Below are 14212 nucleotides of genomic sequence, written 5' to 3' on the forward strand. Positions count from 1 at the left end.
GATCTCTGAGATGGTGATGGTTGCTGGAGACAGCTGTGATGGAAAGTTTGTGTCCTCCTCCCACCCGAACTCCAAGGTCTCCTGGGTCTCGGGTGTTCTGGCTGCTCTCCCCATCGGTACTGTGCCATCCGGGGGGCTCTGGCATTGGCTGGGGTGGGGGTCGCAGGCTCCAGATGGGCCGGGCCCATCTCCAACAGGTCCTGTAATACACAAGGCGGCATGTATGGTAAGACAGCCGGACGGGGGTGAGTCGTGGTGGTGAGGGCTGAGGTTAAAGGGGGGAGGGGGATTGGGGTGAGGGGGTTTGGGGTGGGGTGGGGTGGGGGGTTGGGGTGGGGTAAGAGGGGTTGGGGTGGGGTGATGGGAGTTGGTGTGGGGTGAGGGGGTTGCGGGCAACATGTTTCATGAGGATCCGCAACTAAGCAGGGGTCTCACTTAGATGCGCGCGCCGACCTCCGCATCGACGACCTCCCTCTCCTCCGGGCTGCTGACCATGTCCACTGCCCTCTGCTCGGGCACAGTGAGGGGAAGCAGGTCTGGTGGTTCCCCCTCCAGTCTTCTCCCGCTCGCGGCGGTTGTGCGCAACCTTGTACTGAGGGAAGAGGGGGGCGGAAACACAAACAACGACACTGTTAGACAGTCTGGTGAATGCAGCCCAGGGGTTGAGTAGTTGACGGCATCAGTGGCCATTGCGGCTGGCATGGGTGCTGGAATGTGGGGCAAGGTGGTGGTCCGGCCATCCCTGTGGGGGGGGGGGGTCCGGGTCACATGTGTGTGGGGGTAGGGGGTTAGTGCCAGGGGCACAATGCTGACTACTCACCCTGGCCACCCTGAGGAGGTCATGCAGTTATTTCCGGCACAGGGTGGTAGTCTGGGCAACTTCGCTGACGGCAGCTCCCACCTCCGCCTCGGCACGGTGATCGGCGGCTCCCAAGGACCTCCCTCGCGGGCCGGTGTACAGCACCAGCCGCCTCGCCTCCACAGAGTCAAGGAGGGTCTCCAGTTCTGCATTGTGGAAGCACGGCGCTGCTCTCTTTGCGGCCATGTGGCTGCCACGCTTGTGTGGGGGGGGATGGGGAGAATCCCTTAAGTGCGGCTGCAGCTTTGCGGCAATCACGGAACCGGTGAATCTGTCGCCGTTCCGCTTCCAAAGTGTGGCATTTCGTGTGACGCCCGTGCTAGCCCCTTTGGAGTGTCTGAATACCTTCACCTGTGGCGCCGTTTTTGCCACTGTGAAGCTCCACAGTTTCCCCGACGCCGTCAACACTTGGTTTCAGAAATGGAGAATCCAGCCCCAGGTTTTTACATGCCATTGGAGAATCTACATATTTTTAATGTCTTTTCCCATTTTAGGGAATTTTCAGTTGGCGCAGAAATTAATTGTTCAATTGTGATAATAGGAGGCAAGGTTAATGGACAGGACCTTGAGCCAAAGTTGGTTTTGATCCACATACTGCATTTCAGTGATCTGTCAGTAGAGGGGGTTTTCTACTTTTACTGGAAGTTGAAATGAGCTTTGAAATGCTACTTTCCGGACATGGAGTAATATACCACTAAGTTTCTCAAATTAGGAAATTAGTCTACAGCCATAAACGTTAACCCATCATACATTTCCTCAAAGGGCACAAACATTTGGTAGAAGGGGAAAGGACTATTGAGAAACATACCTTATGTTTTTCAAGAAATTCTGGAGATAGCGTCCATGGTGCATCCCTGATAACCTCATCAACATAACGGCAATGTCTCAGGGCATCATAGCGCTCAATCTCATTCATGACAGTGAAACCTTTGTACTCGTGGGTTAGATCATCGCTGCACACTGAGACCAAACATACACAAGCAATCCTGATAAGAAATCCATTACACAGGCATCCCACATAAACATAAATACTGGTCCCAACACCATTTTTAATGACTGTCACCATTTCATATTTTTGCAGATATCTGTACACACACTAACAAGAAAAATGATTTCAGAAAAGTATATGAATTTGTGGAAGATTTTATAATTCAACTCCCAGTCCTTCAATTTAATATTGACATTAGCACTGTGTGACTGGGCAACATGTAACAGCTTTGAACCCATTATTTCCCATTCTCATTTCCAGCCAAAGCATTATGGGAGGATAGCAAGCAAAGATGTCAAGCGTGTGGGAATTAAGGAGAGGTGAAGTCACTTCGGCCCTCTCGCAGGCATCTTCTAGCAGCGGGTTAAGATGTAGCAATACGTAATAGGTCAGACCTGTGTTGGAACGGGGCATGGTGTAGTCAGGGTACTGAGGAATAGGGAAACCAAAATAAATACTTACACTATTATGTTGAGGAACTGCAGTTTTAAAGTAAGTCATTTGTGTTTGTCTGTACGTGTCTTAAAGACTAGTTGCATCGCAAATAATCTGCATGCCTCTTCCTACATGACTTTGCTTTCATGTCAGATGTGTTGGGCGCAAGATTGATTGTGTGTGCTGTTATTTAACCATCATTTGCAATGAAAGATCTATAACTTTATCTTATGATCAAACTATTAATATACCTGACAGTACTTTATCTTGTCATTAACACTTATGTATTCCTTAATATTTGCATCAAAGAAAAAATTGCTTGTTGCAAGAACATTTTGATTACTGAGTAATGGATCTGTAGGAGGATATGAGCAGAACTGTCAACACTGAGGGAATAATGGAAGTGACATTTCAGAAAAGCAAGAATGATACAGATTGCAAATCCATTTAAGGATTTGAAGCTGCGCTTATATTTCAGAGTGACATCATCAAGAGTGGTTATATTTTTAAACCAAAAAACTGAGTGACATTTGGCAAGCATGAGTGTGTGACGGAAACATCTAGAAAACAACATAAAAGATGTATGGGAGTTAATATGTAAAACAGGCACATTTCAAACTGATGACTATTCACATTTGGAACACCATCAGCACACCGTGACTGATGGACATCTGGGAATGGAAACTGAGTCAGAATTAGCTCTCAGTTGAGCCATGGCTGCAGTCTTTCAGCCAGTGAAAGGATAAGCAATCTTCTGCAGAAGCCATGGGGAACAGTCTGTGGAGCAGACTGTACTCTTCTCCCAACAGATGTGCTCCAGTGAGTGGCAGAGCTGTTGGCCCAATGTGGGAAATGGGTACAAAAAAAAACCCACTGAAGTAATTCCCACTTTCTTGATGTGCAGTCCTCGCAGTTTCTAAACATCTCTTTGCCTCACCCGCAAGAGTTAATCGCTTCAGTTGGCTTTGCACATTTTGCTTCAATTGGGCTGTCCCTCAGTTCTTACCTCCGACGAGTAAGTAGGTATTTGGGAAAAGATTTTTGGCCTGCATTAGAGCCCGAGCGTGACCCGAGTGAAATAGATCGAAAATTCCATCTGCGTAAACTCTCACTGGTCTGTCAACTGGAAAGGGATAAGCCAGTACAAGTTAGCATGGAATTGGGAGTCAATAAGCATATTGCACAAGTGAACTTCAAACACAACACAGCAATGTTTCAGCTGAAATCATAAGCTTTGCCATATTATCTCTATTCTCATCACCTAAGACTGTAAAATTTGGCTCTGTAGAATCGCTGGTGTTGGCACTACAAGAGCCCAGAGTCCCAGAAATTGTGGCCGATCCACTTCCAGTCACTTCCAGCACAGCCCACACTGTAAGGGTGCGAGTGCATCCTGGTATGTGCCAGAAACAGATGGTGACGTCATTCAGCTTTTAAATGATTTGACTCCTGATCTGCCATTTGTATCTTACAGATCCTGTTGATGCCCCCTCTTAAATACTTCCAGACCGAATGTCTGATGGACCCAGCCACCCCACCCCTCCCACTAATGTGAGTTAAAAGGCATCGGGATGGGACTCTCAGGTGAGGTGCGTTTGACTTTTATTTGCTGCTGCTGAGTTAGTGAAAGTGCTGCATACTCTGCTGTTAGAGAAACCCTGAAAAGTTTGATTCAGAAGGCAGTGGCGCAGGGCTTTTCCAAGCTCAGAGGGGTTTGCAAGCCTGTCAGCAGATGGCCTGCTTTCACTCGCGGGGATTATGGTTACAGTCCCTCTTGGGCTGCAGTATGACAGGGACATGGAGCACAGACTGCAGAGAGGGAAAAATATGTATAGGAGGAGGAAGACTCTCAAGTGAAGGCCGAACGTATCATAGAGCACTTCTTCTACCTCTACTTCAGCCAGGGACAGTATCTGAGATGGCCATGATTCACCAAGGAGATGCTTACTGAAGTGCGTCACCTTCACCACTCGGTTCTACTGCCAGTGGCTATGAAATCACCATCACCCTCAATTTCCTTCTCGGCTGGAAGTGGAGATATTGCCGATAACTCACAATTAGCTGTGTAATGCTGCATCAAGGGGGTAACAAAGGCCCTGTAACAGAGGACGGGGGACATCATAGTCTTCCCTCTAACCAGAGAGAAGTAGGAGGTGTAGGCACAGGGCATTGAAAGGATTCCCAATGATGCAAGGAGTCATCAACTACACACATGTGGCTGCTTGGGTGCCAGATATCAATGGGGAGATGTACTGGGACAGCAAAGGGTTCCACTCACTTAATGTGTAATTGGAAAGTGACTACACGGAGAGCATCATGTTGGTAAATGTTGCTATTCTGGCAGCAGCTACAATGCTTTCATGCTGCACCTATCAGTCATTCCTGCCACATTCCACCACTATGACAACCAGAAGCTGGCTGCTGGGTGACAATGGGCTACCCACATACTCATAACTCTCCTCCACTACCCAACCACATGTGGCCAGCGTCATACAATGAGAGCCATGGTGCCACCACGATCGTCATGGAGCCAATGATTGGCATTATAAAACATTAGGTACTGGCTGAATCAGTCAGGGAGCAATCCACGCTACTCCCTGGAGTGTATCTCCAAGTTTGTACTCGGATTCTGTGTTTCACGGGAGTGAAGACCTTGCCACCTGGCCTTCAGCGAACATTTCAGAAGGTGGGAGAGGAAGAGGCGGAGGAGGAAGGAAGGAAGAAAGAATCCAGGCCCCATTGCATTAGTGGACAGTCTGTGAGCAGTTAATCAGACTTCAGTTCCCCTAAAACCATCCCTACATGACTGCTGGTATTGAATTCTCCACCTATCCATTCCTCTGCTACAGACCGTCATTTGAGGCAAAATCCTGAAATAAAAAACATGAGAAAAAATAATCCACAATAGATTTATTCAAAAACACATCCAATAACACATCCAAAGTTAAACCTTTGTGCATTCCTTTACTGCCTCTAATGCAGGGGGCTTTGCCTTGCCTGGTACTCCAAAGGCTTTAGTGGACCTTTAGTGGGGGCGACAGCAGTTGGCCTTACAGAGCAACCTAAATTGACTCTGGGGCTTGAGTGTTCAGCTTCATCTGCACCACCTCAGCATGGGTGCAGTAGTCTGCGCTTGTTGACTAAGGCAACAGCACGTGACTGGTGGAGTGTCAATGATGGGAGGACAATTTTCTTTTAGCCTTTCATGGGATGTGGGCATTGCTGGCTAGGCCAACATTTATTTCCCATCCCCTATTACTCTTGAGAAGGTAGTGGTGAGCTGCCTTCTTGAATCGCTGCAGTCCATGTGGTGTAGGTACACCCACAGTGCTGCTAGGGAGGGAGTTCCAGGATTTTGACCCAATGGCAGTGAAGGAGCAGCGATATATTTCCAAGTCAGGGCGGAGAGTGACTTGGAGAGAAACCTGAAGGCGGTAGCGTTCCCCGGGTATCTGCTACCCTTGTCCTTCTGGCTGGTAGATGTTGGAAGGTGCTGCCTAGGGTGCCTTGGTGAGTTGCTGCAGTGCATCTTGTAAATAGTGCATACTGCCGCTACTGTGTCGGTGGTGGAGGCAGTTGAAGGTGGTGGGTGGGGTGCTAATCAAGCGAGCTGATTTGTTGTGGATGGTGCACTCATTAGGGCAAGTGGAGAGTATTCAATAACACTCCGGACTTGTGCCTTGTAGATGGTGGACATACTTTGGGGAGTCGGGAGGCGAGTTACTCGCTGCAGGATTCTGAGTCTCTGACCTGCTCTGCTAGCCACAGTATTTATATGGCTTGTCCAGTTCAGTTTCTGGTCAGTGGTAACCCCCCAGTATGTTGTTCATGGGGACTCCAGTGATGGTAACGTCACTGCATGTCAAGGGGAGATGGAAAGATTCTTGTAGGAGATGGTCATTACCTGGCACTTGGGTGATGCAAATGTAACTTGCCAATTGTCAGCCTGAGCCTGAATGTTGTCCAGATCATATTGCATATGAGTACAATCTGCCTCTCAGACTCTGGGCAGGGTCCACTTGTGCTGCAATGGACGCAGCATTAGGCTGGGCCCACAAGTGCTGAAATGGATTTGGCCATCATTTCCACACTAGAAAGGATATCTGTGTGCATGCCCATCAGCCTTCTCTAATATGCTGCCCCATGAAAGTCCTCAGCTGAGTCCCCTGCAGCAGGAATATCTGTGCGGCCGCAACCTCTGGAGAGCTGGCACAAAATCTTTCCTTTTCCCCCGGGCTGGCAGAGAATGCCTTGTGACTCACCACATGCAGATGCCACCTCTATACAGCTCTCAAAGTACCCGCTGTGTCAGGCATCTGAGCTGGTGGTTATGACTGGCGGGTCACATGATGGTTTTTTTCATCAGATGTTTGCCTTTGATCCATGGTGAAGCTGCACTGACTGGTCAGCTGGCAGCTCTTGGCTATGTAAAAGCAGAAACTCAGAAGGAAAGTTTTGTGGTGAGGGAAGGGGTGGAGGAGTGGGTGGTGTGGAAAGTAAGAAGCCCATGATCATGCCATCTGCAACTTGTGCTTCATGTCAAATAGCAGGATGGGATTTAAGAAAGAGCATAAGACAGAATCATGCCACCATCCTGGATGTTTTCGATGATGATAGTCGCAACAGCCACAGTCACTGCCAGTTTGATCATAGGCAGTGCTATCTCCTCCAAAGGGCTCAGGAGATGTAGGTGGTCTGCCACTGTTTCGTTGTTATTGCCTCCTGAGGTGAAGTTATTCAATTGTAGATTCCACCATAGACAGACCTAAATCTGTCCTCAATTAAGGTCCACACATACAAGGCAGAATCTTGTTGAGACATTAGAAGTCTCACCTGCCAGCTATATGGCTGGTGAAAGACCACAGTGCCTCCTTTGGAAAGGCCCACTGCACCACACGCCAATCACGGGTGAGGCCAATGGTGGGCCTTTTCCTGGAATCAACACTCTGGAGGCAGATCTCCCGAGAGCAGCTGGCCTCTTGTGCTCAGTAGTACCTCTAAAGAGGCAATGCTGCTGCCAGAAAGACACGGCACAGGAGTCTCTGATTGTTACAACCCTCACGAGCCCTACAGGGAGGGCCCGATTAGCCTCCCCAAAAGCCTCGTGGAATACAAACTTCCCCGCTGAGAGGCAGGGGCCCCTCAGTGGGGTAATTGATTATGGGCATAAAAGCTGGCCCAGAGGCCAGGGTAAAGCTCTGGGGACCCGGGTTCAAACCCCATCATGGCAGGTGACAAAATTTTAATTTAATAAAGATCTGAAATTAAAACTTTGTTTTAATGTATTTTAAGCTGGGGGAGATGGATGGCATATATAGGAGGTGGCGAGAGGTGGAGATGGTGAGGGTGAGGGATTTATATCTGGAGGAGAGGTTTGCAAGTCTGGAAGAGCTGCGGGAGATGGTGGAACTGCTGAAGGGAAGTGAGTTCAGGTATATGCAAGTGAGGGACTTTGCGAGGAAGGAATGAGAGGGTTTCCCAGGCTGCTGGAGTATACCCTGTTGGAACGGTTGCTGCTCCCAGATGTGGAAGGGGAGGATAGAGATTGGGGATATAAATGGGCAGCTGGGGGAGCTTGGGGGAGTGCAGATGCTGAGGATTAAGGAGAAATGGGAGGAGGAGCTGGGGCGAGATGTGGGATAGGATATTGAGTGATGCGATGTGCAGGGTGAATTCGACCTCCTCGTGCACGAGGATGAGTTTGATTCACTTTAAGGTGATGCACAGGATGCATATGACTCGGGCAAGGATGAGTGGGTTCTTCCAGGGGGTGTCAGATGAGTGTGAGGACTGTGGGTGAGGACCAGCAAATTACGTGCATATGTTCTGGGGCTGTGAGAAGTTGAAGAGACTGGGAGGGGATGTTTGGGACGTTATCAAAGATTGTAGGATTAGAGGCCAGGCCGGACCCTATGGTAGCGATTTTTGGTGTATCAGTAATACCGGAGCTGATGGAGGGGAGGAAGGCCGTAATTGTGGTCTTCGCCTCTCTTGTTGCCCGGCGAAGGAATCTGTTGGAATGGCGGTCGACAACGCCACCGGGGCTGGTGGCCTGGCTGGGGGACCTGGAGAACTTTCTCCGGCTGGAAAAGATCAAGTTTGAATTCAAGGGATCAGCCGAGGGCTTTGAGATGTGGTGAGGACTGTTCATGACCATGTTTGAGTAATTGTTTGTCGTTGGGGGTGGGTGCTGAGAGTGGGGAGTGGGGGGAGGGGGTGAAATGTGAGACAAACCTGCACAAATTGCACCCCCTCCAAAAGGAAAACACCACAAATGGCAGAAGGGGGTGGGGGGGGGGGGGGGGGGGGGGGGTTTAAATCGGTGGCCGCCTTACATACCTGTTGCCCCTTAATGAACAATCACAATGGCAAAATCACCCCACCAAAAACCAAATCACCCCAAAAATCACCCCATCCAACCCCCACACTACCCGCATCTTCCGATCTCTGTGTTCCTACTCCTCTGTCTCCCATCAATATTCAGATCTCCCCCAGTTTATGGTCTCTGATGAAGTCATTGGCCTCCTCTAGGGTTTCAAAATAGTATTCTTGGCCTTCAAAAGTAACCCACAGTTGTGCCGTGTACAGTATCCCAAACCGGATCTGTCTTCGGTATAGAAATGCTTTGGCCTTGTTGAACTGGGCATGCCTTTTCGGCAGCTCCGCTCCAATATCCTGATAGATTTGGACCCAGTTCCCCTCCCATTCGCAGTTCCTCTTCTCCCTGGCCCACAGCCGGATCTTCTCCTTCTCCACAAACTTATGGAGCCTCACAATCACCGCCCATGGAGGCTCTCCCACTCTCGGCTTCTGCCTTAGGGACCTGTGCACCCTGCCCACCTCTGAAGCCTTGTCCAGCATACCCTCCACCATCAGCCCTGCCAGCATTCTTGAGACATATCTCGTAGCACTTGTGCCTTCCACACCCTCAGGCAGCGATACACAGGTTTAGCCTTCTGGATCTGTTCTCCTGCTCCTCTACCTTTGCCCTGAGCGACTTGCAAAAGTCCTCCAGGAGCCCACCTCCGCCTCCAAAGCCACCACCCGATCACTGTGGTCGGATAGGGGTGGGATTCTCCGTGAACCGGCGGCGAGGAGTGGCGTGAACCACTCCGGCGACGGGCCGCCCAGAAGGTGCAGAATCCTCCGCACCTTCAGGGGCTAGACTGGCGCCGGAGTGTTTGGCACCGTGCCACGCCAACTGGCGCCAAAGGGACTCTGCCGGCCGGCGTGAGTTGGCACTTGCGCGGGAGCGCCAGTGTATGCTGGCGTCATCCCAACACATGCGCGGGGGGGGTTCTTCTTCGCATCGGCCATGGCGGAGGTTGACAGCGGCCGTTGCGGAGGGAAAGAGTGCCCCTACGGCACAGGCCGGCCCGCGCATCGGTGGACCCTGATCGCGAGCCATGACACAGTGGGGGCATCCCCTGGGGCCGGATCCCCCCCGCGCCCCCCACCCTCCCCCCCCCGAGATCTCTGCAGGCCACCCGTGGAGCCAGGTCCCGCCGGTAAGGAACTGTTGTGATTTACGCTGGTGGGACTGGCCTAAAACGGGCGGCCACTCGGCCCATCATGGGCTGGAGAATCGGCGGGTGGGCTGCTGCCAACGGCCCCTGACCGGCGTGGCGTGATTCCCGCCCTCACCAAAACCGTGGAGCCGGAGAATTCAGCAGCCGGCGGGGGCAGGATTCACGCCGCCCCCTGGCGATTCTCTGACCCGGCGAGGGGTCAGATAATCCCGCCCCATCTTCTCCATCTCCCAGATCTGCAACGCCTGTGCCTCCAGACATTTTGCAACTCTCTCCATCAATCCTTTCAGGGATTCTACTGGTCCCTCGATGGTCTTCAACCGATCCTCATGCATCTCCTTTAGCTGCTGGCAGAACCCCTCTCTAATGAATGCCATCAACTGCTCCATCTGGAGTTTTCTAACTTGCAACGACCCTTCCCCATCCACAATCTTCCCAATTGCTAATGTGCCACAGGTCTCTTCCAGTTCCTTGGCCTGGTCTTAAACCTTTTTCTGCCGGGTCTGATAACCAGCAGACATGCTACTCATGGGGGGTGGGGAGCTTCTCCTCCACACCTTCAGCTACACTGCGCTGTCGAAATTATCCCACTGTCGGGTAAGATGAGCTCAAACCAACGCCTTCAAGCCACAGTTGCCCTGTGTGTGACCACTCACTCCAGGGCCGCCACCGGAAATCCTGGGATTAAAGCTTTAATGATGTCCATGGAACCATTGTCGATTGTCCTAAAAACCCATTTTGTTCACTAGAACATAGAATTTACAGTACAGAAGGAAGCCATTTGGCCCATCGAGTCTGCACCAGCCCTTACAAAGAGAACCCTACTCAAGTCCACGTATCTACCCTATCCCCGTAACCCCCACTTAACCTTTTTGGACACTAAGGGCAATTTAGCATGGACAACCCACCTAACCCGCACATCTTTGGACTGTGGGAGGAAACAGGAGCACCCGGAGAAAACCCACGCAGATGTCCTTTAGGGAAGGAAATCTCCCAGCCTTACATGGTCTGGCCTATATGTGACTCCAGATCCACAGCAATGTGTGGTTGACTCTTAACTGCCACTTCAAGAGCAATTAGGGATGGGCAATAAATGCTGGGATAGCCGGCGACGCCTACACCCCATGAACAAATTTTTAAAAGATGGGAGCCGAGGACGAGAGGTCCCAGCTGGGACCTGGATTGTGACCTGTAAATAGTTTGCTTTAACAATAAATTGTTTTTGTTATACTTACATACCTGTCTCTTCTGTGACCACTAAACCAACCTAAGCCAGTGGGTTGGGAGTGGGGGTTTACGGGGGTGGGGGATCATGGGGAAAAAGGTGCACGGGGGTCGGGAACAAGGGCAGGGGCAGATAGCTCTCAGCAAGCTCCACCCTCCCAATGTCAAGTCCCACAATCAAACACTGAATGTCTTTGATGGAGGCCCCCCCCCCCAACTCCCACCCCACCCCCTAGAGTTTGACAGGCTGGTCACACGATTGTACCTGCAGCGCATGGCTATGGACCCATCACCAGCTGGATTAATACCAATGGCGGTGGGTTGAGGTCCTTAAGTGATCATTAATTGGCATGGGAGTGGAACAGTTGGCCATGGACCTTCCCAGCCAGAATTTAATTCTGCTGAAAGCTAGAAGGTGGCGGGATTCGCTGTGGTGCTCTGCCATACCACCTAATTACCTGCCCTTCCTGCCTCCAAGCTCACCACCAGCAAGAACAGAAGATGTCACCCAGTCTTTTCCAATTGGCATTGCTGGTCAGCGATAAAGGGTATTTGATTTTTCAAAAGCATTTCTTGTCCTAGCCCAGAAATACTAAACCCAGTCACAGCACCTTTTCACACCTTGCCCATGGTCAACTCAACACAGAACCTAGGATTTCTAGTCTGCATAGTCTGGTTGAATTTTACTCCATGAGGAAACATTGTACAAAGCTGCTTTGGGGCCATTTCTCCTTTCACCACCCAGACAATAACCTGGTGGATTGGATCACCTATCCATGGTAGAACCTCCTGGTTATGATCCTGTTGAAAATGGAGCAAGTTCTACAGCAGCAAAACATGTGGGGTGGAGAGGGAGAACTGGGTGTCATCAGTGTACACATGGATGCTGACATATGTCATCAAAAGGCAGCGTGTAGTCAAAGGAGAAAAGTGATTCTCGGATTCGCCAGAATTAACAATGCTAGGGTGGGAGGAGGAAGGTAAGTCATTGCTGCCAATGTCCTGGCTCTGGCTGGATGGTAAGTGTAAACCAACTAACAGCAGCCCCACAGAGCTGGACAGTGGGGAAGGAGCTTTCGAGGATGATGGTGCGGTCAACAATGTGAATGAGAGGTCAAGGAGGAAGAGATCAGAAAATGCACCATGGTCACGGTCAAAGAAAGTATCATTTGTGACTTTTATGCGATCCCTTTCCATGCTTTGGGAGTGCACAAACCCTGATTGGAGAGATTCAAACATGGGGATAGATTTTAACTAACGGGAAGCTGACCAGTGGGAGGCCTGATGCCTGACCGTTAATGAGGTCCAGGCTTCCTGTTGACCTTCAAGCCTTGGCATTTGGGAAGAAAATGAGGTCCCACTATCTTAAGGACAAAAGACTGCATGAAGTCCTCACACTGTTGCTGGAAGCGAGTGTGAATATTTGGTGGGAAGAAGGGTTTGAGGAGTTAGTTGGTGAGCGGAGAAAAGAAGCCAGTGGTATCTCGCTCTTCAGAGTGATTATGGACTTCATTTGTATTGGCATTTCCTCCTTGAAAATGTTGCAAGCATAAAAAGAAGCAATTTATATGTTGAGAAATCAAAGACTAACTTGGTGTTCCAAAACGGGCCTGAACGATCGTCAATCTTTCATGAGGGGCTTTGCACTGGCAGCTTGTTTCATCTGCAAATGCAGCAGGTTCAGTCAATGTCTGAAGAGAAAAACAAGGGAAAAATAGAGATTAGGGCATACTCTGCAGTGCTTTAACATGGTTTGCAGCATTAATTATTTCTGACAGCTATAGAAAAGCTGTACAATACTTTACTAAGTGATTGTTCAATTTATTTGAGACTCTTTGGCATTTTGTATAACCTCTTTGCATCTAATCACTTAAAATCTATAAAAACATCTCCTTTATATATTCAATTCTATTCTACATCAAGGTGAATTTTAAACCCTATTTAACTCAGCATATTTTACAATAATATAAAGATAAAATACCTTTAATGACAACAAAGGATCACAGGTAAATTGCCACTTTCTTTTTATTAATATACATAGATAATATAAGCAGGAGGAGGCCATTTGGCCCTTCGAGTCTGCTCAGCCACTCATTATGATCATGGCTGAGTTCAATACCCTGATACCGCCTTTCCCCATATCCCTTGATCCCTTTAGCCTCAAGAAATGTACCTAATTCCTTCTTGAAATTACACAACATTTTGTCATCAACTACTTTCTGTGGTAGCGAATTCCACATATTCATCATTCTCTGGGTGAAGAAATTTCTCCTCACCTCAGTCCTAAAAGGTTTACCCCTTATCCACAAACTATGACCCCTAGTTCTGAACTCTCCCACCATTGGGAACATTCTTTCTGAATGTACCCTGCCTAGTCCTGTTAGAATTTTGAAAGTTCCTATGAGATCCCCTCTCAGTCTTTCAAACTCCAATGAATATAATCCTAACTGATTTAGTCTCTTCTCATATGACAGTCACGCTATCCCAGGAATCAACCTGGTAAACCTTCACTGCACTCCCTCCATAGCAAGAACATCCTTCCTCAGATAAGGACACCAAAATTGCACACAATAATATTCCACGTGTAGGGCGGCATGTGGCACAGTGGTTAGCACTGCTGCATACGTCGCTGAGGACCCGGGTTCAAATCCAGCCCTGGGTCACTGTCTATGTGGAGCTTGTGCAGGTTAGGTGGATTGGTCACATTAAAATTGCCCTTTAATTGGAAAATAATAATTGGGTGCTCTAGATTTTTTTTTAACTACTCCACGTGTGGCTTCACCAATGCCCTTTACAGCTGCAATAAAAATGGTGGTGTGTGTTTTAGCTGGTCTTTTGCAGCAGCCTTTGTTTAAATGTTTTATTCATTCTTAAAGTTGCAAAGCCAATGCACAGCATGGACAGAGCAAGCCTGTAGTCCACCTCATTGCTTGCTCCAAAAACTAATTCAAATTCAAATTGAATCCAATTCATGATCTCCTCAAAAGAGCAACATGCAAGATCCAAATTGACAAGAAAAGGCATTGCACCTGATCCGGGTTTTATCGAATGCTTATCTTTAACTGCAGCAATTTACACTGGGTTGCAAATAAGGCCCTCCTTGTCACATTGTAAATATCAAGATAAAGGTGGGAGCATGTGTTTTACAGGGGTAGTTATTCAGCCCCTCGAACCTGC

At 49.1% G+C, this 14212-nt stretch overlaps 1 protein-coding gene across 2 annotated transcripts in view; it reads right to left on the reverse strand.

Annotated features, from left to right (window-relative positions):
- Nucleotides 1-14212, reverse strand: part of pcyt1ba (phosphate cytidylyltransferase 1, choline, beta a) — a 140221-nt gene that overhangs the window by 44414 nt on the left and 81595 nt on the right. For both annotated transcript variants that reach the window (XM_038802240.1, XM_038802239.1), the window contains exons 2-4: nt 12627-12726; nt 3289-3405; nt 1668-1819 (exon numbers count right to left, since the gene is read on the reverse strand). In XM_038802240.1, the coding sequence (XP_038658168.1) occupies nt 1668-1819; nt 3289-3405; nt 12627-12726 (369 nt within the window). The remainder of the gene's footprint in view (nt 1-1667; nt 1820-3288; nt 3406-12626; nt 12727-14212) is intronic.

This window comes from Scyliorhinus canicula, chromosome 7, assembly GCF_902713615.1.
Source record: "Scyliorhinus canicula chromosome 7, sScyCan1.1, whole genome shotgun sequence".
NCBI classification, from domain to species: Eukaryota; Metazoa; Chordata; class Chondrichthyes; order Carcharhiniformes; family Scyliorhinidae; genus Scyliorhinus; species Scyliorhinus canicula.